The sequence below is a fragment of the Zonotrichia albicollis genome, chromosome 33 (assembly GCF_047830755.1).
Source record: "Zonotrichia albicollis isolate bZonAlb1 chromosome 33, bZonAlb1.hap1, whole genome shotgun sequence".
Taxonomy (NCBI): domain Eukaryota; kingdom Metazoa; phylum Chordata; class Aves; order Passeriformes; family Passerellidae; genus Zonotrichia; species Zonotrichia albicollis.
Window position 1 is genome coordinate 1,672,748 of NC_133851.1, and position 24,662 is coordinate 1,697,409.

The following is a 24,662-nucleotide window of genomic DNA, read 5'->3' on the forward strand; positions in this document are numbered from 1 at the left end:
AAATCTGGTTTTTCTTGAGTTCCTTTGGGTTCCTTGGAGCTTTTTTGGGTTTTCCCAGAGCCATTCCAGCCCTTGGGATTGGGATTTGAAGGCCAAGGTCCTGCAGGGAAAGGGGTTTGGAGTCAAACCCATTTCTTCTGGAGCTCCTTTGGGTCAGGGATGGGGAGGAATTTGGGTTCCTTGGAGCTTTTTTGGGTCCATTCCAGCCCTTGGGATTGGGATCTAAAAGGGTTAAAAATCCAAAGTCCTACAGGGAAAGGGTTGGGAAGGATTTTTGAGTAAAATCTGGTTTTTCTTGAGTTCCTTTGGGTCAGGGATTTGGGTTCCTTGGAAGGAAGGAATTTGGGTTCTTTGGAGCTTTTTTGGGTGTTCCCAGAGCCATTCCAGCCCCTGGGATTGGGATTTGAAGGCCAAGGTCCTGCAGGGAAAGGGGTTTGGAGTCAAACTCGTTTCTTCTTGAGTTCCTTTGGGTCAGGGATTTGGGTTCCTTGGAGGGAAGGAATTTGGGTTATTTGGAGGTTTTTTGGGTTTTCCCAGAATCATTCCAGCCCCTGGGATTGGGATCTACCAGGGTTTGAAGGCCAAAGTCCTACAGGAAAAGAGTCAGGAAGGATTTTTGAGTAAAATCTGGTTTTTCTTGAGTTCCTTTGGGTTCCTTGGAGCTTTTTTGGGTGTTCCCAGAGCCATTCCAGCCCCTGGCATTGGGATCTAACAGGGTTTGAAGGCAAAGATCCTACAGGAAAAGAGCCGGGAAGGATTTTTGAGTAAAATCTGGTTTTTCTTGAGTTCCTTTGGGTTCCTTGGAGCTTTTTTGGGGTCTTCCCAGAGCCATTCCAGCCCTTGGGATTGGGATTTGAAGGCCAAGGTCCTGCAGGGAAAGGGGTTTGGAGTCAAACTCATTTCTTCCTGAACTCCTTTGGGTCAGGGATTTGGGTTCCTTGGAGGGAAAGAATTTGGGTTCCTTGGAGGGGAGAAATTTGGGTTCTTTGGAGCTTTTTGGGTCCATTCCAGCCCCTGGGATTGGGATCTAACAGGGTTAAAAATCCAAAGTCCTACAGGGAAAGGGTTGGGAAGGGTTTTTAAATCCCAATCCTGGCAACCCCAAATCCCAACCTTAATCCTAACCCTGAATTTCCTATTTGTGGGTTTGATTTGGGGTTTTTTGGGGGTGGTTTATTTGATTTGCAGAGCTCAGCACCGTCTGGTGTTGGGAATGGAAACGTTCCCAGCCTGGAATTCCCAATAAATTCTCCTGGAATTCCAATAAATTCACTCCCCAGCCTGGAATTCCAATAAATTCCCTCTCCAGCTCAGAATTCCCAATAAATTCCCTCCCCAGCCTGGAATTCCCAATAAATTCCCTCCCCAGCCTCTTCCCAGCTTGGAATTCCCAATAAATTCCCTCTCCTGCCTGGAATTCCCAATAAATTCCCTCTCCAGCTCAGAATTCCCAATAAATTCCCTCCCCAGCCTGGAATTCCAATAATTTTCCTCCCCAGCCTCATTCCCAGCTCGGAATTCCCAATAAATTCCCTCTCCAGCCTGGAATTCCCAATAAATTCCCTCTCCAGCCTGGAATTCCCAATAAATTCCCTCTCCAGCCTGGAATTCCCAATAAATTCCTTCTCCAGCTCAGAATTCCCAATAAATTCCCTCCCCAGCTCAGAATTCCCAATAAATTCTCCTGGAATTCCAATAAATTTCCTCTCCAGCCTGGAATTCCCAATAAATTTCCTCTCCAGCCTGGAATTCCCAATAAATTCCCTCCCCATCCTGGAATTCCCAATAAATTCCCTCTCCAGCTCAGAATTCCCAATAAATTCCCTCTCCATCTCAGAATTCCCAATAAATTCCCTCTCCAGCTCAGAATTCCCAATAAATTCCCTCTCCAGCCTGGAATTCCCAATAAATTCTCCTGGAATTCCCAATAAATTCCCTCTCCAGCTCAGAATTCCCAATAAATTCCCTCCCCAGCCTGGAATTCCCAAAAAATTCCCTCTCCAGCCTGGAATTCCCAATAAATTCCCTCCCCATCCTGGAATTCCCAATAAATTCCCTCCCCAGCTCAGAATTCCCAATAAATTCCCTCTCCAGCCTGGAATTCCCAATAAATTCCCTCCCCAGCCTGGAATTCCAATAAATTCCCTCCCCAGCCTCATTCCCAGCTCAGAATTCCCAATAAATTCCCTTCTCAGCCCCTTCCCAGCCTGGAATTCCCAATAAATTCCCTCTCCAGCTCAGAATTCCCAATAAATTCTCTCTCCAGCCTGGAATTCCCAGCTCAGAATTCCCAATAAATTCCCTCTCCAGCCCCTTCCCAGCTCAGAATTCCCAATAAATTCCCTCTTCATCCTGGAATTCCCAATAAATTCCCTCTCCAGCCTGGAATTCCCAATAAATTCCCTCTCCATCCTGCAATTCCCAATAAATTCACTCCCCAGCTCAGAATTCCCAATAAATTCCCTCTCCATTCTGGAATTCCCAATAAATTCCCTCTCCAGCTCAGAATTCCCAATAAATTCCCTCCCCAGCCCCGGCCTTGAGCTCTGCCCCGGCCGTTGCTGCTCCCTGGGCCCCTCCCCGACATCAAAGGCGGTGACAGAGCAGTGACAAAGGTGACAAAGGTGACAAAGGCGGTGACAAAGGCGGTGACAGAGCGGTGACAAAGGCGGTGACAACGGCCCCGATAAGGAGTCCCCACCCCAAACCCCAACGGGAGGGGCAGAAATGGGGGGAGGACACCGGGATGGGGACCGGGAGTTGTGAGGGGACACGGGAATTCCAGATGTGCCCATGTCAGAAATTCCAGCTGTGCCCACGTCAGGAATTCCAGCTGTGAGGGGAACTGGGAATTCCAGCTGTGCTGGGCAGGAATTCCAGCTGTGCCCACCCCAGGAATTCCAGCTGTGAGGGGAACTGGGAATTTCAGCTGTGCCGGGCAAAAATTCCAGCTGTGTCCACATCGGGAATTCCAGATGTGAAGGGCAAAAATTCCAGCTGTGCTGGGCAGGAATTCCAGCTGTGCCCACATCAGGAACTCCAGCTGTGAAGGACAAAAAATTCCAGCTGTGCCCACGTCAGGAATTTCAGCTGTGCTGGGCAGGAATTCCAGCTGTGAGGAACAAAAATTCCAGCTGTGAGGGGAACTGGGAATTCCAGCTGTGCCCACGTCAGGAATTCCAGCTGTGCCCATGTCAGAAATTCCAGCTGTGAAGGGCAAAAAATTCCAGCTGTGTCCACATCAGGAATTGCAGCTGTGAAGGACAAAAAATTCCAGCTGTGCCCACATCAGGAATTCCAGCTGTGCCCACCCCAAGGGGAGCAGGTCAGGCCTGGCCCTGCTGTTGTCCCCCAGCCAGATGTGGTCTCCCAAACACATCCAGATGTGCCAGGCTCCCCCTGCAGCTTGACCCCAGCCAGATGTGCCCAGCTCCTGCACCCAAACCCTGCCTTTGTGTGGCCTCTTGTCCAGATGTGGCCTCCGAAACACGTCCAGATGTGCTGAGCTCCTGCACCCAAACCCTGTCCAGATGTGGCCTCCCAAACGCATCCACATGTGCTGAGCTCCTGCACCCAAACCCCGTCCTCCTGTCCAGATGTGGCCTCCGAAACACGTCCAGATGTGCCCAGCTCCTGCAGCTTGACCCCAGCCAGATGTGCTGAGCTCCTGCACCCAAACCCTGTCCAGATGTGGCCTCCCAAATGCATCCAGATGTGCCCAGCTCCTGCAGCTTGACCCCAGCCAGATGTGCTGAGCGCCTGCACCCAAACCCTGTCCTCCTGTCCAGATGTGGCCTCCCAAACGCGTCCAGATGCGCCGAGCTCCTGCATCTAAACCCTGCCTCTGTGTGGCCTCTTGTCCAGATGTGGCCTCCGAAACACATCCAGATGTGCCGAGCTCCTGCACCCAAACCCTGTCCAGATGTGGCCTCCTGTCCAGATGTGGCCTCCCAAATGCATCCAGATGTGCTGAGCTCCTGCACCCAAACCCTGTCCTCCTGTCCAGATGTGGCCTCCCAAACCCATCCAGATGTGCTGAGCTCCTGCAGCTTGACCCCAGCCAGATGTGCTGAGCTCCTGCACCCAAACCCTGTCCTCCTGTCCAGATGTGGCCTCCCAAACACATCCAGATGTGCCCAGCTCCTGCACCCAAACCCTGTCCAGATGTGGCCTCCCAAACACATCCAGATGTGCTGAGCTCCTACACCCAAACCCTGTCCAGATGTGGCCTCCCAAATGCATCCAGATGTGCCCAGCTCCTGCAGCTTGACCCCAGCCAGATGTGCTGAGCGCCTGCACCCAAACCCTGTCCTCCTGTCCAGATGTGGCCTCCCAAACGCGTCCAGATGCGCCGAGCTCCTGCATCTAAACCCTGCCTCTGTGTGGCCTCTTGTCCAGATGTGGCCTCCGAAACACATCCAGATGTGCCGAGCTCCTGCACCCAAACCCTGTCCAGATGTGGCCTCCTGTCCAGATGTGGCCTCCCAAATGCATCCAGATGTGCTGAGCTCCTGCACCCAAACCCTGTCCTCCTGTCCAGATGTGGCCTCCCAAACCCATCCAGATGTGCTGAGCTCCTGCAGCTTGACCCCAGCCAGATGTGCTGAGCTCCTGCACCCAAACCCTGTCCTCCTGTCCAGATGTGGCCTCCCAAACACATCCAGATGTGCCCAGCTCCTGCACCCAAACCCTGTCCAGATGTGGCCTCCCAAACACATCCAGATGTGCTGAGCTCCTACACCCAAACCCTGTCCAGATGTGGCCTCCCAAACGCATCCAGATGTGCCCAGCTCCTGCACCCAAACCCTGTCCAGATGTGGCCTCCCAAACCCATCCAGATGTGCCAGGCTCCCGCAGCTTGACCCCGGCCAGATGTGCCCAGCTCCTGCACCCAAACCCTGTCCAGATGTGGCCTCCCAAACCCATCCAGATGTGCCCAGCCCCTGCCCAGATGTGACCCCGCGTCCCCACCATGGCCCAGGCAGGGACTTTGTCCCCTCCCTGTCCCCTGAGCAGCTCCAGATCCTTCCTTTAATCCCAAAAAAAAAATCCCTGGGAAAACTCCACAGCCCCGGGGTTTGATAAGGAGCAGGCTTTGATAAGGAACAGAGATTGATAAGGAGCAGGGTTTGATAAGGACTGGGGGGTCAGGGCTGTTCCCAAATCCTGGAACGGCCCCAAATCCCAGCCCAGGGGATCAGGGCTCTTCTGGAAAATTCCCTGGAGCTCAGGGGAGCCCAAAAATCCAGGAGCAGCCCAAAACTCCTCTGGGATCTTCCCAAAAGCCCAAAATTCCTTTTGGGAATCTCATCCCAAAATGTCTCTGAAATTTTCCCAAAAGTCCTCTGGGATCTCCCCAGGTTCATCCCAAAATTCCTCTGGGATCTTCCCAAAATTCCTCTGGGATTTTCCCAAAAGCCCAAAAATTCCTTTTGGGAATCTCACCAAACTCATCCCAAAATGTCTCTGAAATTTTCCCAAAACTACCCTGGGATCTTCCCAAAATTCTTCTGGGATTTTCCCAAAGCTTTGGGATCTCCCCCAGGTTCATCCCAAAACTCCTCTGGGATCTTCCCAAAATTCCTTTTGGGAATCTCACCAAACTCATCCCAAAATGTCTCTGAAATTTTCCCCAAAATTACTCTGGGATCTCCCCAAGTTCATCCCAAAATTCCTCTGGGATCTTCCCAAAATTCCTCTGGAATCTCTCCAGGCTCATCCCAAAACTCCTCTGGGATCTCCCCAAAACTCCAAAAATTCCTTTTGGGATCTCACCAAACTCATCCCAAAATGTCTCAGAAATTTTCCCAAAACTACTCTGGGATCTCCCGAGGTTCATCCCAAAACTCCTCTGGGATCTTCCCAAAATTCCTCTGGGATTTTCCCAAAAGCCCAAAATTCCTTTTGGGAATCTCACCAGGCTCATCCCAAAATGTCTCTGAAATTTTCCTAAAACTCCTCTGGGATCTCCCCCAGGTTCATCCCAAAATTCCTCTGGGATCTTCCCAAAACTCCTCTGGGATCTTCCCAAAATTCCTCTGGGATCTTCCCAAAAGTCCAAAAATTCCTTTTGGGATCTCACCAAACTCATCCCAAAATGTCTCTGAAATTTTCCCAAAACTACTCTGGGATCTTCCCAAAATTCTTCTGGGATCTCCCCCAGGCTCATCCCAAAATTCCTCTGGGATCTTCCCAAAATTCCTTTTGGGAATCTCACCAGGTTCATCCCAAAATGTCTCTGAAATTTTCCCCAAAATTCTTCTGGGATCTACTGAGGTTCATCCCAAAACTCCTCTGGGATCTTCCCAAAATTCCTTTTGGGATCTCAGCAAACTCATCCCAAAATGTCTCTGAAATCTTCCCAAAACTCCTCTGGGATCTTCCCAAAATTCCTCTGGGATCTCCCAAGGTTCATCCCAAAACTCCTCTGGGATCTTCCCAAAAGCCCAAAAATTCCTTTTGGGAATCTCACCAGGCTCATCCCAAAATGTCTCTGAAATCTTCCCAAAACTCCTCTGGGATCTTCCCAAAATTCCTCTGGGATCTTCCCAGAATGAGAAAAGAAAGGAGGGATTGAAAGAATTCCTATGGGGAAAAAAAAGGAAGGATTGGAAGAATTCCCAAAAAAGGAAAGGGAAGGAAAAATGTAAAGGAAAAAAGGGAGGATTGGAGGAATTCCTAAAAAAAAGGAAAGAAAAGGAAAAAGGGAAGGATTGGAGAACTTCTCATAGAAAAAAAGAGGGATTGGAGGAATTCCTAAAAAAGGGAAAAGGAAAAAGAAAAAGGAAAAAAGAAAAATTAAAACAGAAAAAAGGAAGGATTGGAGGAATTCCCATGGGAAAAGGAAAGGATTGGAAATGAAAAAGGGAAAAGGAAAAAGGAAAAAAAGGAAGGGTTGAAGGAATTCCTGAAAAAGGAAAATATTGGAAAAAGGAAAAGAGGAGGGATTGGAGGAATTCCTAAAAAGGAAAAGGAAAAAGAAAAAGGAAAAAAGAAAAATTAAAAAAGAAAAAATGAAGGATTAGAGGAATTCCCATGGGAAAAAACATGAAAAATTGGAGGAATCCTCAAAAAAGGAAAGGACAAATAAAAAAGGAAGGATTGGAAGAAAGGGAAAAGGAAAAAAAGGAAGGATTGAAGGAATTCCTATGGGAAAAAGGAAAGATTGGAGGAATTCCTAAAAAAGGAAAAGAGGAAAAGATTGGAAATGAAAAAAGGATAAAAGGAAAAAAAAAGGGAAAAAAAAGAGAGATTGGAAGAATTTCAAAAAAAGGAAAAAGGAAAGGAAATTTCAAGGAAAGGAAATTTCAAGGAAAGGAAAGGAAAGGAAATTTCAAGGAAAGGAAAGGAAATTTCAAGGAAAAGAAAGATCGAAGAAATTGAAGGAATTCTCATGGAAAAGGGAGGGAATTGAAGGAATTCCCAAGAAAATGGAATTTTACCTCCCGTGGCAGAATTCCTCCTGGCAGGACTTGGGGCCTCACTCTGAGCAGGGAATTCCTCCCCAAATTCTCCCATTTTTCCCTCTCCTCTGCAGCAGGGCGCGGATCTGATCCCAAAAAAAGAGAAAAAAAATCAGGAAAAATCAAATTCCACACGGAATTCCCAACCATGAGGAGAAATTCAATCCCTCTGTGGTGATTTTATGGGAATTTTGGGAATTTCAGCCCCAAATCAGGCTCAGAAATTTGGGAATTTCAGCCCCAATTCCAGTGGGATTCAGGTTCAGAAATTTGGGAATTTCAGCCCCAATTCCAGTGGGATCAAAGCTCAGAAATTTGGGAATTTCAGCCCAATTCCAGTGGGATTCAGGTTCAGAAATTTGGGAATTTCAGCCCCAATTCCAGTGGGATCAAAGCTCAGAAATTTGGGAATTTCAGCCCCAATTCCAGTGGGATCCACGCTCAGAAATTTGGGAATTTCAGCCCCAATTCCAGCGGGATCCACACTCAGAAATTTGGGAATTTCAGCCTCAATTCCAGTGGGATTCAGGTGCAGAAATTTGGGAATTTCAGCCCCAATTCCAGTGGGATCCACACTCAGAAATTTGGGAATTTCAGCCCCAATTCCAGTGGGATTCAGGTTCAGAAATTTGGGAATTTCAGCCCCAATTCCAGTGGGATCCACGCTCAGAAATTTGGGAATTTCAGCCCCAATTCCAGTGGGATCCACACTCAGAAATTTGGGAATTTCAGCCCCAATTCCAGTGGGATCCACACTCAGAAATTTGGGAATTTCAGCCCCAATTCCAGAGGGATTCAGGTTCAGAAATTTGGGAATTTCAGCCCCAATTCCAGTGGGATTCAGCCTCAGAAATTTGGGAATTTCAGCCCCAATTCCAGTGGGATTCAGGTTCAGAAATTTGGGAACTTCAGCCCCAATTCCAGTGGGATCAAAGCTCAGAAATTTGGGAATTTCGGCTCCAATTCCAGTGGGATCCACACTCAGAAATTTGGGGATTTCAGCCCCAATTCCAGTGGGATTCAGGTTCAGAAATTTGGGAATTTCAGCCCAAATTTCAGTGGATTCAGGCTCAGAAATTTGGGAATTTCAGCCCCAATTCCAGTGGGATCCACGCTCAGAAATTTGGGAATTTCAGCCCCAATTCCAGTGGGATCCACGCTCAGAAATTTGGGAATTTCAGCCCCAATTCCAGTGGGATCAAAGCTCAGAAATTTGGAAATTTCAGCCTCAATTCCAGTGGGATTCAGGCTCAGAAATTTGGGAATTTCAGCCCCAATTCCAGTGGGATCCACACTCAGAAATTTGGGAATTTCAGCCCCTATTCCAGTGGGATTCACACTCAGAAATTTGGGAATTTCAGCCCCAATTCCAGTGGGATCAAAGCTCAGAAATTTGGGAATTTCAGCCCCAATTCCAGTGGGATTCACACTCAGAAATTTGGGAATTTCGGCCCCAATTCCAGTGGGATCCACGCTCAGAAATTTGGGAATTTCAGCCCCAATTCCAGTGGGATCAAAGCTCAGAAATTTGGGAATTTCGGCCCCAATTCCAGTGGGATCCACGCTCAGAAATTTGGGAATTTCAGCCCCAATTCCAGTGGGATTCAGTTTCAGAAATCTGGGAATTTCAGCCCAAATTCCAGTGGGATTCAGGCTCAGAAATTTGGGAATTTCAGCCCCAATTCCAGTGGGATCCACGCTCAGAAATTTGGGAATTTCGGCCCCAATTCCAGTGGGATTCAGGTTCAGAAATTTGGGAATTTCGGCCCCAATTCCAGTGGGATCCACGCTCAGAAATTTGGGAATTTCAGCCCCAATTCCAGTGGGATCAAAGCTCAGAAATTTGGGAATTTCAGCCCCAATTCCAGTGGGATCCACACTCAGAAATTTGGGAATTTCAGCCCCAATTCCAGTGGGTTTCAGGTGCAGAAATTTGGGAATTTCAGCCCCAATTCCAGTGGGATCCACGCTCAGAAATTTGGGAATTTCAGCCCAAATTCCAGTGGGATTCAGGCTCAGAAATTTGGGAATTTCAGCCCCAATTCCAGTGGGATCCACGCTCAGAAATTTGGGAATTTCGGCCCCAATTCCAGTGGGATTCAGGTTCAGAAATTTGGGAATTTCGGCCCCAATTCCAGTGGCATCCACGCGCAGAAATTTGGGAATTTCAGCCCCAATTCCAGTGGGATCAAAGCTCAGAAATTTGGGAATTTCAGCCCCAATTCCAGTGGGATCCACACTCAGAAATTTGGGAATTTCAGCCCCAATTCCAGTGGGATTCAGGCTCAGAAATTTGGGAATTTCGGCCCCAATTCCAGTGGGATTCAGGCTCAGAAAGTTGGGAATTTCAGCCCCAATTCCAGTGGGATTCAGGCTCAGAAATTTGGGAATTTCAGCCTCAATTCCAGTGGGATTCAGGCTCAGAAATTTGGGAATTTCAGCCCCAATTCCAGTGGGATTCAGGTTCAGAAATTTGGGAATTTCAGCCCCAATTCCAGTGGGATCAAAGCTCAGAAATTTGGGAATTTCAACCCCATTTCCAGTGGGATCAAAGCTCAGAAATTTGGGAATTTCAGCCCCAATTCCAGTGGGATTCAGGTTCAGAAATTTGGGAATTTCAGCCCCAATTCCAGTGGGATCAAAGCTCAGAAATTTGGGAATTGCAGCCTCAATTCCAGTGGGATCAAAGCTCAGAAATTTGGGAATTTCAGCCCCAATTCCAGTGGGATCAAAGCTCAGAAATTTGGGAATTTCAGCCCCAATTCCAGTGGGATTCAGGTTCAGAAATTTGGGAATTTCAGCCCCAATTCCAGTGGGATTCAGGCTCAGAAATTTGGGAATTTCAGCCCCAATTCCAGTGGGATCAAAGCTCAGAAATTTGGGAATTTCAGCCCCAATTCCAGTGGGATTCAGGCTCAGAAATTTGGGAATTTCAGCCCCAATTCCAGTGGGATCAAAGCTCAGAAATTTGGGAATTTCAGCCCCAATTCCAGTGGGATTCAGGCTCAGAAATTTGGGAATTTCAGCCCCAATTCCAGTGGGATTCAGGCTCAGAAATTTGGGAATTTCAGCCCCAATTCCAGTGGGATTCAGGTTCAAAATTTGGGAATTTCAGCCTCAATTCCAGTGGGATTCAGGTTCAGAAATTTGGGAATTTCAGCCTCAATTCCAGTGGGATTCAGGCTCAGAAATTTGGGAATTTCAGCCCCAATTCCAGTGGGATCAAAGCTCAGAAATTTGGGAATTTCCGCCCCAATTCCAGTGGGATTCACACTCAGAAATTTGGGAATTTCCGCCCCAATTCCAGTGGGATTCACACTCAGAAATTTGGGAATTTTGGCCCCAATTCCAGTGGGATCAAAGCTCAGAAATTTGGGAATTTCAGCCCCAATTCCAGTGGGATCCACGCTCAGAAAATTGGGAATTTCAGCCCCAATTCCAGTGGGATCAAAGCTCAGAAATTTGGGAATTTCAGCCCCAATTCCAGTGGGATTCGCGTTCAGAAATTTGGGAATTTCAGCCCCAATTCCAGTGGGATCCACGCTCAGAAATTTGGGAATTTCAGCCCCAATTCCAGTGGGATTCAGGTTCAGAAATTTGGGAATTTCAGCCCCAATTCCAGTGGGATCCACGCTCAGAAATTTGGGAATTTCAGCTCCAATTCCAGTGGGATCAAAGCTCAGAAATTTGGGAATTTCAGCCCCAATTCCAGTGGGATCCACGCTCAGAAATTTGGGAATTTCAGCTCCAATTCCAGTGGGATCAAAGCTCAGAAATTTGGGAATTTCGGCCCCAATTCCAGTGGGATTCAGGTTCAGAAATTTGGGAATTTCAGCCCCAATCCCAGTGGGATTCAGGCTCAGAAATTTGGGAATTTCAGCCCCAATTCCAGTGGGATCCACGCTCAGAAATTTGGGAATTTCAGCCTCAATTCCAGTGGGATTCAGGTTCAGAAATTTGGGAATTTCAGCCCCAATTCCAGTGGGATTCAGGTTCAGAAATTTGGGAATTTCGGCCCCAATTCCAGTGGGATTCAGGTTCAGAAATTTGGGAATTTCAGCCCCAATTCCAGTGGGATTCAGGTTCAGAAATTTGGGAATTTCGGCCCCAATTCCAGTGGGATTCAGGTTCAGAAATTTGGGAATTTCAGCCCCAATTCCAGTGGGATTCAGGTTCAGAAATTTGGGAATTTCAGCCCCAATTCCAGTGGGATCCACACTCAGAAATTTGGGAATTTCAGCCCCAATTCCAGTGGGATCCACACTCAGAAATTTGGGAATTTCAGCCCCAATTCCAGTGGGATTCAGGCTCAGAAATTTGGGAATTTCAGCCCCAATTCCAGTGGGATTCAGGTTCAGAAATTTGGGAATTTCAGCCCCATTTCCAGTGGGATCCACGCTCAGAAATTTGGGAATTTCAGCCCCAATTCCAGTGGGATCAAAGCTCAGAAATTTGGGAATTTCAGCCCCAATTCCAGTGGGATTCAGGTTCAGAAATTTGGGAATTTCAGCCCCAATTCCAGTGGGATCCACGCTCAGAAATTTGGGAATTTCAGCTCCAATTCCAGTGGGATCAAAGCTCAGAAATTTGGGAATTTCAGCCCCAATTCCAGTGGGATCCACACTCAGAAATTTGGGAATTTCAGCCCCAATTCCAGTGGGATCTGCACTCAGAAATTTGGGAATTTCAGCCCCAATTTCAGTGGGATCAAAGCTCAGAAATTTGGGAATTTCAACCCCAATTCCAGTGGGATCAAAGCGCAGAAATTTGGGAATTTCAGCCCCAATTCCAGTGGGATTCAGGCTCAGAAATTTGGGAATTTCAGTCCCAATTCCAGTGGGATTCAAGCTCAGAAATTTGGGAATTTCAGCCCCAATTCCAGTGGGACCAAAGCTCAGAAATTTGGGAATTTCAACCCCAATTCCAGTGGGATCAAAGCGCAGAAATTTGGGAATTTCAGCCCCAATTCCAGTGGGATTCAGGTTCAGAAATTTGGGAATTTCAGCCCCAATTCCAGTGGGATCCACACTCAGAAATTTGGGAATTTCAGCCCCAATTCCAGTGGGATTCAGGTTCGCAAATTTGGGAATTTCAGCCCCAATTCCAGTGGGATCAAAGCTCAGAAATTTGGGAATTTCAGCCCCAATTCCAGTGGGATTCACACTCAGAAATTTGGGAATTTCAGCCCCAATTCCAGTGGGATCCACGCTCAGAAATTTGGGAATTTCAGCCCCAATTCCAGTGGGATTCACACTCAGAAATTTGGGAATTTCAGCCCCAATTCCAGTGGGATCCACGCTCAGAAATTTGGGAATTTCAGCCCCAATTCCAGTGGGATCCACACTCAGAAATTTGGGAATTTCAGCCCCAATTCCAGTGGGATTCAGGCTCAGAAATTTGGGAATTTCAGCCCCAATTCCAGTGGGATCAAAGCTCAGAAATTTGGGAATTTCAGCCCCAATTCCAGTGGGATCAAAGCTCAGAAATTTGGGAATTTCTGCCCCAATTCCAGTGGGATTCACACTCAGAAATTTGGGAATTTCAGCCCCAATTCCAGTGGGATCCACGCTCAGAAATTTGGGAATTTCTGCCCCAATTCCAGTGGGATCCACGCTCAGAAATTTGGGAATTTCTGCCCCAATTCCAGTGGGATCCACACTCAGAAATTTGGGAATTTCAGCCTCAATTCCAGTGGGATCAAAGCTCAGAAATTTGGGAATTTCAGCCCAAATTCCAGTGGGATCCACGCTCAGAAATTTGGCAATTTCAGCCCCAATTCCAGTGGGATCAAAGCTCAGAAATTTGGGAATTTCAGCCCCAATTCCAGTGGGATCAAAGCTCAGAAATTTGGGAATTTCAGCCCCAATTCCAGTGGGATCCACGCTCAGAAATTTGGGAATTTCAGCCCCAATTCCAGTGGGATCCACACTCAGAAATTTGGGAATTTCAGCCCCAATTCCAGTGGGATCCACACTCAGAAATTTGGGAATTTCAGCCCCAATTCCAGTGGGATCCACGCTCAGAAATTTGGGAATTTCAGCCCCAATTCCAGTGGGATCAAAGCTCAGAAATTTGGGAATTTCAGCCCCAATTCCAGTGGGATCAAAGCTCAGAAATTTGGGAATTTCAGCCCCAATTCCAGTGGGATCAGGCTCAGAAATTTGGGAATTTCAGCCCCAATTCCAGTGGGATTCAGGTTCAGAAATTTGGGAATTTCAGCCCCAATTCCAGTGGGATCCACACTCAGAAATTTGGGAATTTCAGCCCCAATTCCAGTGGGATTCAGGTTCGGAAATTTGGGAATTTCAGCCCCAATTCCAGTGGGATCCACACTCAGAAATTTGGGAATTTCAGCCCCAATTCCAGTGGGATTCAGCCTCAGAAATTTGGGAATTTCAGCCCCAATTCCAGTGGGATTCAGGTTCAGAAATTTGGGAATTTCAGCCCCAATTCCAGTGGGATTCACACTCAGAAATTTGGGAATTTCAGCCCCAATTCCAGTGGGATCAAAGCTCAGAAATTTGGGAATTTCAGCCCCAATTCCAGTGGGATCCACGCTCAGAAATTTGGGAATTTCGGCCCCAATTCCAGTGGGATCCACACTCAGAAATTTGGGAATTTCAGCCCCAATTCCAGTGGGATCCAAGCTCAGAAATTTGGGAATTTCACCCCAATTCCAGTGGGATCAAAGCTCAGAAATTTGGGAATTTCAGCCCCAATTCCAGTGGGATCAAAGCTCAGAAATTTGGGAATTTCAGCCACAATTCCAGTGGGATCCACACTCAGAAATTTGGGAATTTCAGCCCCAATTCCAGTGGGATTCAGGTTCAGAAATTTGGGAATTTCAGCCCCAATTCCAGTGGGATCCACACTCAGAAATTTGGGAATTTCAGCCCCAATTCCAGTGGGATCAAAGCTCAGAAATTTGGGAATTTCAGCCCCAATTCCAGTGGGATCCACACTCAGAAATTTGGGAATTTCAGCCCCAATTCCAGTGGGATCAAAGCTCAGAAATTCGGGAATTTCAGCCCCAATTCCAGTGGGATCAAAGCTCAGAAATTTGGGAATTTCGGCCCCAATTCCAGTGGGATCCACACTCAGAAATTTGGGAATTTCAGCCTCAATTCCAGTGGGATCAAAGCTCAGAAATTTGGGAATTTCAGCCCCAATTCCAGTGGGATTCAGGTTCAGAAATTTGGGAATTTCAGCCCCAATTCCAGTGGGATCAAAGCTCAGAAATTTGGGAATTTCAGCCCCAATTCCAGTGGGATCAAAGTTCAGAAATTTGGGAATTTCAGCCCCAATTCCAGTGGGATCCACGCTCAGAAATTTGGGAATTTCACCCCCAATTCCAGTGGGATTCAGGCTCAGAAATTTGGGAATTTCAGCCCCAATTCCAGTGGGATTCATGTTCAGAAATTTGGGAATTTCAGCCCCAATTCCAGTGGGATCAAAGCTCAGAAATTTGGGAATTTCAGCCCCAATTCCAGTGGGATCCACGCTCAGAAATTTGGGAATTTCAGCCCCAATTCCAGTGGGATTCAGGTGCAGAAATTTGGGAATTTCAGCCCCAATTCCAGTGGGATCCACACTCAGAAATTTGGGAATTTCAGCCCCAATTCCAGTGGGATTCAGGTTCAGAAATTGGGGAATTTCAGCCCCAATTCCAGTGGGATCAAAGCTCAGAAATTTGGGAATTTCAGCCCCAATTCCAGTGGCATCCACGCTCAGAAATTTGGGAATTTCGGCCCCAATTCCAGTGGGATCAAAGCTCAGAAATTTGGGAATTTCAGCCCCAATTCCAGTGGGATCCAAGCTCAGAAATTTGGGAATTTCAGCCCCAATTCCAGTGGGATCAAAGCTTAGAAATTTGGGAATTTCAGCCCCAATTCCAGTGGGATTCAGGCTCAGAAATTTGGGAATTACAGCCCCAATTCCAGTGGGATTCACACTCAGAAATTTGGGAATTTCGGCCCCAATTCCAGTGGGATCAAAGCTCAGAAATTTGGGAATTTCAGCCCAAATTTTCAGTGGGATCCACACTCAGAAATTTGGGAATTTCAGCCTCAATTCCAGGGGAATCCACACTCAGAAATTTGGGAATTTCAGCCCCAATTCCAGTGGGATTCAGGCTCAGAAATTTGGGAATTTCGGCCCCAATTGCAGTGGGATCCACACTCAGAAATTTGGGAATTTCAGCCCCAATTTCCCCGAATTATTCCCAAAATTCTCTCAAATAATTCCCAATTTTTTTAAATTATTCCCAAAATTTCTCTCGATTTTCCCCAAATTCCTTCCAATTATTTCCAAAATTTTCCCCGATTTTTCCCCCCAAAAATTCCTCGGGATTTTTCCCAAATTTTCCTGGATTTCCCACAAATTCTTCGGGATTTTCCCTCCATTTCCTCCTCGCTCTCCCGTTACCGGACAATTCCCAACCGGAGCCGTTCCCGGTTCCCATCCCCGGTTCCGTTCCGTTCCATTCCGCCGTTACCGACACCACCCCGAGCCTCCTCCTTCAACCGCGACCCCCCTCGAGCTCTCCGGTCTCCTCCATGAACGTTCCCCGCTCCTTCCCCGGTTCTCCCGGTGTTACCGGGACCGCCTCGGGGGCCTCTCCGGTGTCTCCCCCGCAGGCCGCACGTACCGCGGGCGGCGGGCCCGGCCCGCTCGGGGCCGTTCGGGGCCGTTCGGTGCCGCTCGGGGCTCAGCGGCGGCCGCGGCCTCCTCCCGGTGCCGCCGCCCGGCGCCGCCGCACCGGAAGTGCCGCGCCGGAAGTGCCGCTCTGGCCGGAACTCGGTGGTAAGGGCGGTGTTGAGTGGGCGTGGCTTATCATCATAGTCCCGCCCTCTCTGCGTTGCTATTGGTTAAAAGCGCAGCGCGTCACTCGGCTATCTGCGTTTTGATTGGCTGCGCTGCGGACTTCCGGGAGCGCCGGCGGCGGCGGCGGCGCCGTGCCCGGTGAGCGCGGCGGGAGCGGCGGGCGCCCCCTGGTGGCGGGACGGGAGCGCGGCCCCGCTCCCGGTGCCGGTCCTGGTTCTGTTCCCGGTCCCGGTGGCCCCGGAGTGCCGTTCGTGCGTAGCCCCGTTCCCGCGGTCCCGTTCCCGGTGTCCCGGTGTCCCCCGCGCTCCGGTGGTCCCGGTTCCCTGCAGGGATGCTCGCGGTGTTCCGTCCCTCTCGGTGCTGCCTTCGCGTTGCCGTTCTCGGTGTCTCGTTGTTACCGTGGCGTTCCCGGTGTCCGGTGCTGGCCGGTCCCGGTGGTTCCATTCCCGGTGTCCGGTCCCGGTGGTCCCGTCCCTGCGGTCCCCGTGTCCAGCAGCGATGTCCCCATGGGCCACCCTCGGGTCCCGCGGTCTCGGTGTCCCGGTATCCCAGTCCCGGTGTTCCATCCCCGTGTCCCGGTCCCGGTGTCCCGGTGTCCCATCCCGGTCCCCGCGGGCCGGTCCCGGGGCTGCCATCGCCGGTGTCGCCCCGGTTTCCGGAGCCCTCCCTGTCTCCGGTGTCCCCTCCCCATTCCCGGTGTCGCCCCGGTCCCGTGTCCCCCCCATCCATAACATCCCCACAGCGCCACCCCCATTCCCGGTGTCCCCTCAGTGTCCCCTCCCCATTCCCGGTGTCCCCTCGGTGTCCCCACCCCATTCCCGGTGTCCCCACCCCATTCCCGGTGTCCCCTCAGTGCCACCCCCATTCCCGGTGTCCCCATCCCGGTTCCCGGTGTCTCCTCAGTGCCGCCCCCATTCCCGGTGTCCCCCCTCTGGTCCCCGGTGTCCCCAGTCCCGCTCTCCCTTGCCAGTGTCCCCTCAGGGTCCCCTTCCATGTCCCCGCTGTCCCCATCAGTGCCATTTGGTGTCCCCTTGGTCCTCTCCCTGTCCCCTCAGTGTCCCCTTGGTGCCACTCTGTCCCTTGAGTGCCATTTCCCGTCCCTCAATGTCCCTTCAGTGTCCCCCCTGTCCCCTCATTGCCACTCCTTGTCCCCTTGGTCCCCTCAGTCCCCTCAGTGTCCCCTCAGTCCCACCCCTGCCCCCTTGGTGCCATTCCCTGTCCCTTCAGTGTCCCCACGGGTCCCACTCCGTGTCCCTGCTGTCCCCTCAGTGTCACCTCAGTCTCCTCCCTGCCCCCTCAGTGCCATGTCCCCCTCAGTCCCCTCAGTGCCACTCTGTGTCCCTTGAGTGTCATTCCATGTCCCCTCAGTGTCCCCTGGGTGCCACTCTGTCCCTTGGGTGCCATTCCCCGTCCCTCAATGTCCCCTCAGTGTCCCCTCAGTCCCCTCAGTGTCACTCTGTGTCCCCTCAGTGTCCCCTTGGTGTCAGTCTGTGTCCCTGCTGTCCCCTCAGTGTCCCCCATGTCCCTTCAGTGTCCCCTCAGTGCCACCCCGTGTCCCCTCAGTGTCACTCTGTGTCCCCTTAGTGTCCCCTTGGTGTCACTCAGTGTCCCTGCTGTCCCTGTGTTCCCTCAATGTCCCCTCAGTCCCCTCTGTGCCCTCAATGCCACCCCGTGTCCCCTCAGTGTCCCCTCAGTGTCACTCTGTGTCCCCTCAGTGCCCCTCATTGCCACTCCTTGTCCCCTTGGTCCCCTCAGTCCCTTCCATGTCCCCTCAGTGCCCTCAATGCCACCCCGTGTCCCCTCAGTGTCCCCTTGGTGTCAGTCTGTGTCCCTGCTGTCCCCTCAGTGTCCCCCATGTCCCTTCAGTGTCCCCTCAGTGCCACTCCGTGTCCCTTGAATGTCATTCCCTGTCCCCTCAGTGTCACTCTGTGTCCCTTCAGTGTCCCCTTGGTGTGACTCTGTGTCCCTGCTGTCCCCTCCCTGTCCCCTCCGTGTCCCCTCCGTGTCCCCCCTGTCCCCTCAGTGTCCTCTCAGTGCCACCCCGTGTCCCCTCAGTGTCCCCTTGGTGTCACTCAGTGTCCCTGCTGTCCCTGTGTTCCCTCCGTGTCCCCTCAGTGTCCCCTCAGTGTCCCCTCTGTGTCCCCCAGCCTGTGTCCCACCATGAGCTCCGAGACGTTGGTCAAGGACGTCAAGCCCGGCCTGAAGAACCTGAACCTGATCTTCATCGTGCTGGAGACCGGTCAGTGACCCCGTGACCCCTAGGTGACCCCTGGGTGACCCCTGTCACCCTGTGTGACCCCTGTGTGACCCCATGACCCCTGTGTGACCTCTGTGACCCCGTGTGACCCCGTGTGACCTCTGTGTGACCCCGTGTGACCCCTGTGTGACCTCTGTGACCTCCATGTGAACCCGTGTGACCCTGTGTGACCCCTGTGTGACCCCTGTGTGACCCCCGTGTGACCCTGTGACCCCCGTGTGACCTCTGTGTGACCCCTGTGTGATCTCTGTGACCTCTGTGTGACCCCGTGTGACCCCTGTGTGACCCCCGTGTGACCCCTGTGTGACCTCTGTGACCCCTGTGTGACCCCCATGTGACCCCCGTGTGACCCCCATGTGACCCCGTGTGACCCCTGTGTGACCTCTGTGACCCCCGTGTGACCTCTGTGTGACCCCGTGACCTCTGTGTGACCCCCGTGTGACCTCTGTGTGACCCCTGTGTGACCCCATGACCCCCGTGTGACCCCCAGGCCGGGTCACCAAGACCAAGGACGGCCACGAGGTCCGGACGTGCAAAGTGGCCGACAAGAGCGGCAGCATCAACATCTCGGTGTGGGACGATGTGGGGAACCTGATCCAGCCCGGGGACATCATCCGGCTCACCAAGGGGTCAGGGGACATTGGGGACATTGGGGACATTGGGGACACCTGGGGACAGCTGGGGGACACTTCTGGGGGGATCTGGGGACATTTGGGGACACCTGGGGGTGGATTTGGGGCAATGTGGGGAACCTGATCCAGCCCGGGGACATCATCCGGCTCACCAAGGGGTACAGGGACACCTGGGGACATTGGGGACACTTCTGGGGGCATTTGGGGACACTTCTGGGGGGATCTGGGGACATTTGGGGACACCTGGGGGTGGATTTGGGGTGGATCTGGGGACATTTGGGGGTGGATTTGGGGAACCTGATCCAGCCCGGGGACATCATCCGGCTCACCAAGGGGTCAGGGGACACCTGGGGACATTGGGGACAGCTGGGGGACACTTCTGGGGGGATCTGGGGACATTTGGGGGAAATTTGGGGGAGAATTTGGGGGAAAATTGGGGGAAAATTGGGGTGGGTTTGGGGAACCTGATCCAGCCCGGGGACATCATCCACCTGACCAAGGGGTGAGGGGACACCTGGGGACACCTGGGGACATTGGGGACACCTGGGGACATTTGGGGACACCTGGGGACACACCTGCGGACACACCTGGGGACACTTCTGGGGGGATCTGGGGACATTTGGGGACATTTGGGGGAAATTTGGGGTGGATTTGGGGCAATGTGGGGAACCTGATCCAGCCCGGGGACATCATCCGGCTCACCAAGGGGTCAGGGGACATTGGGGACACACCTGGGGACACCTGGGGACACACCTGGGGGGATTTGGGGACACCTGGGGACACACCTGGGGACAGTTCTAGGGGGATCTGGGGACATTTGGGGACACCTGGGGGTGGATTTGGGGCAATGTGGGGAACCTGATCCAGCCCGGGGTGATCATCCGCCTGACCAAGGGGTGAGGGGACACTGGGGACATTGGGGACACTTGGGGACACCTGGGGACACACCTGGGGACACTTCTGGGGGGATTTGGAGACATTTGGGGACACCTGAGAGTGGATTTGGGGGGGATTTGGGGACATTTGGGGGAAATTTGGGGGTGGATTTGGGGCAATGTGGGGAACCTGATCCAGCCCGGGGACATCATCCGTCCCACCAAGGGGTACAGGGGACACTGGGGACATTGGGGACACACCTGGGGACACTTCTGGGGGGATCTGGGGACATTTGGGGACATTTGGGGGTGGATTTGGGGGAAAATTGGGGGAAATTTAGCGGGGATTTTGGGCAATGTGGGGAACCTGATCCAGCCCAGGGACATCATCCGCCTGACCAAGGGGTCAGGGGACACTGGGGACACCTGGGGACATTGGGGACACACCTGGGGGGATTTGGGGACATTTGGGGGTGGATTTGGGGGGAAACTGGGGGAAATTTGGGGGAAATTTGGGGTGGGTTTGGGGAACCTGATCCAGCCCGGGGACATCATCCGCCTCACCAAGGGGTCAGGGGACACCTGGGGACATTTGGGGGGGATCTGGGGACATTTGGGGACACCTGGGGGTGGATTTGGGGAGGAATTGGGGGTAGATTTGGGGACATTTGGGGTGGATTTGGGGCAATGTGGGGAACCTGATCCAGCCTGGGGACATCATCCGCCTGACCAAGGGGTACAGGGGACACCTGGGGACATTGGGGACACCTGGGGACACTTCTGGGGGAATCTGGGGACATTTGGGGACACCTGGGAGTGGATTTGGGGGGGATTTGGGGACATTTGGGGGTAGATTTGGGGGAAAATTGGGAGAAATTTGGGGCAATGTGGGGAACCTGATCCAGCCTGGGGACATCATCCGGCTCACCAAGGGGTACAGGGGACACCTGGGGACACACCTGGGGGGATCTGGGGACATTTGGGGACACTTCTGGGGGTGGATTTGGGGGAAAACTGGGGGAGATTTGGGGTGGATTTGGGAAAAAATTGGTGGGGATTTGCAGCAAATTTGTGGATGGATTTGGGGGAAATTTGGGATAATTTGGGGGAAACTTAGGGGGGATTTGGGGGAAACTTGGGGGGATTTGGGGGAGATTTGAGGGGATCATTGAGGGGAATTTAAGGGAGATTTGGGGCAAATCTGGGGGTGGATTTGGGGGAAAATTGGGGGGGATTTGGGGGAAAATTGGGGGGGATTTGGGGGAAACTTAGCAGGGATTTGGGGGAAATTTGGGATGGATTTGGGGAAAAATTGGGGGAAATTGGAGAATTTGGTGGAAACTTAGGGGGAAATTTGGGGGATATTTGGGGGGAAATTGGGGGGATTTGGGGAAAAATTGGGGGGATTTGGGGGAAAATTGGGGTGGATTTGGAGGAAACTTGGTCGGGGATTTGGGGGAAATTTAAGGGAGATTTGGGGCAAATTTGTGGGAATTTAGGGGAAATTTGGGGGTGGATTTGGAGGAAACTTGGTGGGGATTTGGGGGAAAATTGGGGTGGATTTAGGGGAAATTTGGGGGTGGATTTGGGGGAAAATTGGGGTGGATTTGGGGGAAAATTGGGGGGTATTTGGGGGAAAAATGGGGGGTATTTGGGAGAAAATTGGGGGGTATTTGGGGGGAAATTGGGGGTATTTGGGGGAAAATTGGGGGGGATTTGGAGGAAAATTGGGGTGGATTTGGGGCAAATTTGTGGGGATTTAGGGGAAATTTGGGGGAAAATTGGGGGGATTTGGGGGAAAATTGGGGAATATTTGGGGGAAAATTGGGGGTGGATGTGGGGGAAAATTGGGGGGTATTTGGGAGAAAATTGGGATGATTTGGGGGAAAATTGGGGGGGATTTGGGGGAAAATTGGGGTGGATTTGGGGGAAAATTGGGGTGGATTTGGGGGAAAATTGGGGGGTATTTGGGGGGAAATTGGGGTGGATTTGGGGGAAAATTGGGGGGGATTTTGGGGAAAATTGGGGGGTATTTGGGGGGAAATTGGGGTGGATTTGGGGGAAAATTGGGGTGGATTTGGGGGAAAATTGGGGTGGATTTGGGGGAAAATTGGGGGAAAATTTGGGATGGATTTGGGGGAAAATTGGGGGGTATTTGGGGGAAAAATGGGGGGTATTTGGGAGAAAATTGGGGGATATTTGGGGGAAAATTGGGGGGTATTTAGGGGAAAATTGGGGGATATTTGGGGAAAAATTGAGTGGATTTGGGGGAAAATTGGGGTGGATTTGGGGGAAAATTGAGTGGATTTGGGGGAAAATTGGGGTGGATTTGGGGGAAAATTGGGGGGGATTTGGGGGAAAATTGGGACAGATTTGGGGCAATTTTTGGGGGTATTTGGGGTGGATTGGCTGACCTTCCTCATCCTCCTCATCCTCAGCTACGCCTCCGTCTTCAAGGGCTGCCTGACGCTCTACACCGGCCGAGGGGGGGACCTGCAGAAGATTGGGGAGTAAGGAGGGGATTTTGGGGGGCTTTGGGGGTTTTGGGGGGTTTGTGAGGTCGGAGGGACCCCAGATCCCCAAATTGCCTCAAATCCACCCCCAAATTTCCCCCAAATCCCCACAAATTTCCCCCAAATCCCTGCTAAGCTTTCCCCAAATTCTCCCTAATTTCCCCCAAAATTTTCCCAAATATCCCTCAAATTTCCCCCAAATCCCCACAAATTTGACCCAAATCTCCCTGAAATTTCCCCCCAATTATCCCCCCAAGTTTTCCCCCAAGTCCCCACCAAGTTTCCCCCAAATTCTCCCTGATTTCCCCCAAATTTTGCCCAAATCGGCCCCAAACTTCCCCCAAATCCCCACAAATTTCCCCCAAATCCACCTCCAAATTTCCCCCAATTCTCTCTTAAATTTCCCCCAATTATCCCCCCAAGTTTCCCCCAAATCCACCCCAAACTTCCCCCAAATCCACCTCCAAATTTCCCCTAAATCCCTGCTAAGCTTTCCCCAAATTCTCCCTAATTTCCCCCAAATATCCCCCAAATCCCCACAAATTTGACCCAAATCTCCATTAAATTTCCCCCAATTATCCCCCCAGTTTTCCCCCAAATCCCCACCAAGTTTCCCCCAAATTCTCCCTGATTTCTCCCAAATTTTGCCCAAATCCACCCCAAATTTCCCCCAAATCCACCTCCAAATTTCCCCCAAGTCCCTGCTAAGCTTTCCCCAAATTCTCCCTGATTTCCCCCAAATTTTTCCCAAATCCACCCCAAATATCCCCCAAATTTCCCCCAAATCCTCTCTAAGTTTCTCCCAAATTGTCCCTGATTTCCCCCAAATTACCCCAATTTTTTGTGGGGGCAGATTTGGGAGAGAATTGGGGAAAATTTAAGGAAGATTTGGGGCAAATTTGTGGGGATTTGGGGGATATTTTGGGGATATTTTGGGAATATTTGGGGGATATTTGGGGGATATTTTGGGGTGGATTTGGGGGATATTTTGGGGATATTTGAGGGATATTTTGGGGGATATTTGGGGGATATTTGGGGGATATTTGGAGGAAATTTGGGGGAAATTAGGGAGAATTTGGGGCAAACTTGGTGGGGATTTGGGGGATATTTGGGGGATTTTTGGGGGATATTTGGGAGATATTTTGAGGGATATTTTGGGGGATATTTGGGGGAAATTTGGGGGATATTTGAGGGATATTTTGGGGATATTTGGGGGATATTTTGGGGGATATTTTGGGGGATTTTTGGGGGATATTTGGGGGATATTTGGGGATATTTGGGGGATATTTTGGGGGATATTTGGGGGATATTTGAGGGATATTTTGGGGATATTTGGGGGATATTTTGGGGGATATTTTGGGGGATTTTTGGGGGATATTTGAGGGATATTTTGGGGGATATTTGGGGGAAATTTGGGGGATATTTTGGGGATATTTGGAGGGATATTGGGGGGATATTTTGAGGGATATTTGGGGGATATTTGAGGGATATTTTGGGGGATATTTTGGGGTATATTTTGGGGGATATTTGGAGATAATTTGGGGGATATTTGGGGGATATTTGGAGGATATTTTGGGGGATATTTGGGGGTGGATTTGGGGGATATTTGGGGGTGGATTTGGGGGATATTTGGGGGATATTTTGGGGGAAATTAGGGAGAATTTAGGGCAAACTTGGTGGGGATTTGGGGGATATTTTGGGGGATATTTGGGGGATATTTGGAGGATATTTTGGGGGATATTTGGGGGTGGATTTGGGAGATATTTGGGGGAAATTTGGGGGAAATTAGGGAGAATTTGGGGCAAACTTGGTGGGGATTTGGGGGTGGATTTGGGGGATATTTTGGGGGATATTTGGGGGATATTTGGAGGAAATTTCGGGAAAATTAGGGAGAATTGGGGTAAATTTGGGGGTGGATTTGGGGGATATTTGGGGGTGGATTTGGAGGATATTTGGGGGATATTTTGGGGGAAATTAGGGAGAATTTGGGGCAAACTTGGTGGGGATTTTGGGGATATTTGGGGGTGGATTTGGGGGATATTTGGGGGATATTTTGGGGGATATTTGGGGGATATTTTGGGGGATATTTTGGGGGATAT

General features: G+C 50.8%; 2 protein-coding genes across 7 annotated transcripts in view; one reads left to right on the top strand and one right to left on the bottom strand.

Moving 5' to 3' along the window:
* Positions 1-16,272, bottom strand: part of RNF41 (ring finger protein 41) — a 34,321-nt gene extending 18,049 nt beyond the window's left edge. The window contains exons 1-2 of the mRNA XM_074530947.1: positions 16,111-16,272; positions 7,443-7,549 (exon numbers count right to left, since the gene is read on the bottom strand). The gene's annotated coding sequence lies outside the window, so the exon portion shown is untranslated. The remainder of the gene's footprint in view (positions 1-7,442; positions 7,550-16,110) is intronic.
* Positions 1-24,662, top strand: part of NABP2 (nucleic acid binding protein 2) — a 99,710-nt gene that overhangs the window by 70,716 nt on the left and 4,332 nt on the right. For 2 of the 6 annotated variants that reach the window (XR_012577572.1, XM_074530948.1), the window contains exons 2-5: positions 16,485-16,537; positions 18,434-18,525; positions 19,034-19,172; positions 22,489-22,560. Coding sequence is in view for 5 of the 6 variants with exons in the window: in XM_074530948.1 (XP_074387049.1) it covers positions 18,447-18,525; positions 19,034-19,172; positions 22,489-22,560 (290 nt within the window). In the remaining variant the exon portion in view is untranslated. Of the gene's footprint in view, positions 1-16,293; positions 16,596-16,618; positions 16,644-18,433; positions 18,526-19,033; positions 19,173-22,488; positions 22,561-24,662 lie in introns of those variants that run through there. The other 4 variants (XM_074530950.1, XM_074530952.1, XM_074530951.1 and 1 more) reach the window with 4 other exon arrangements.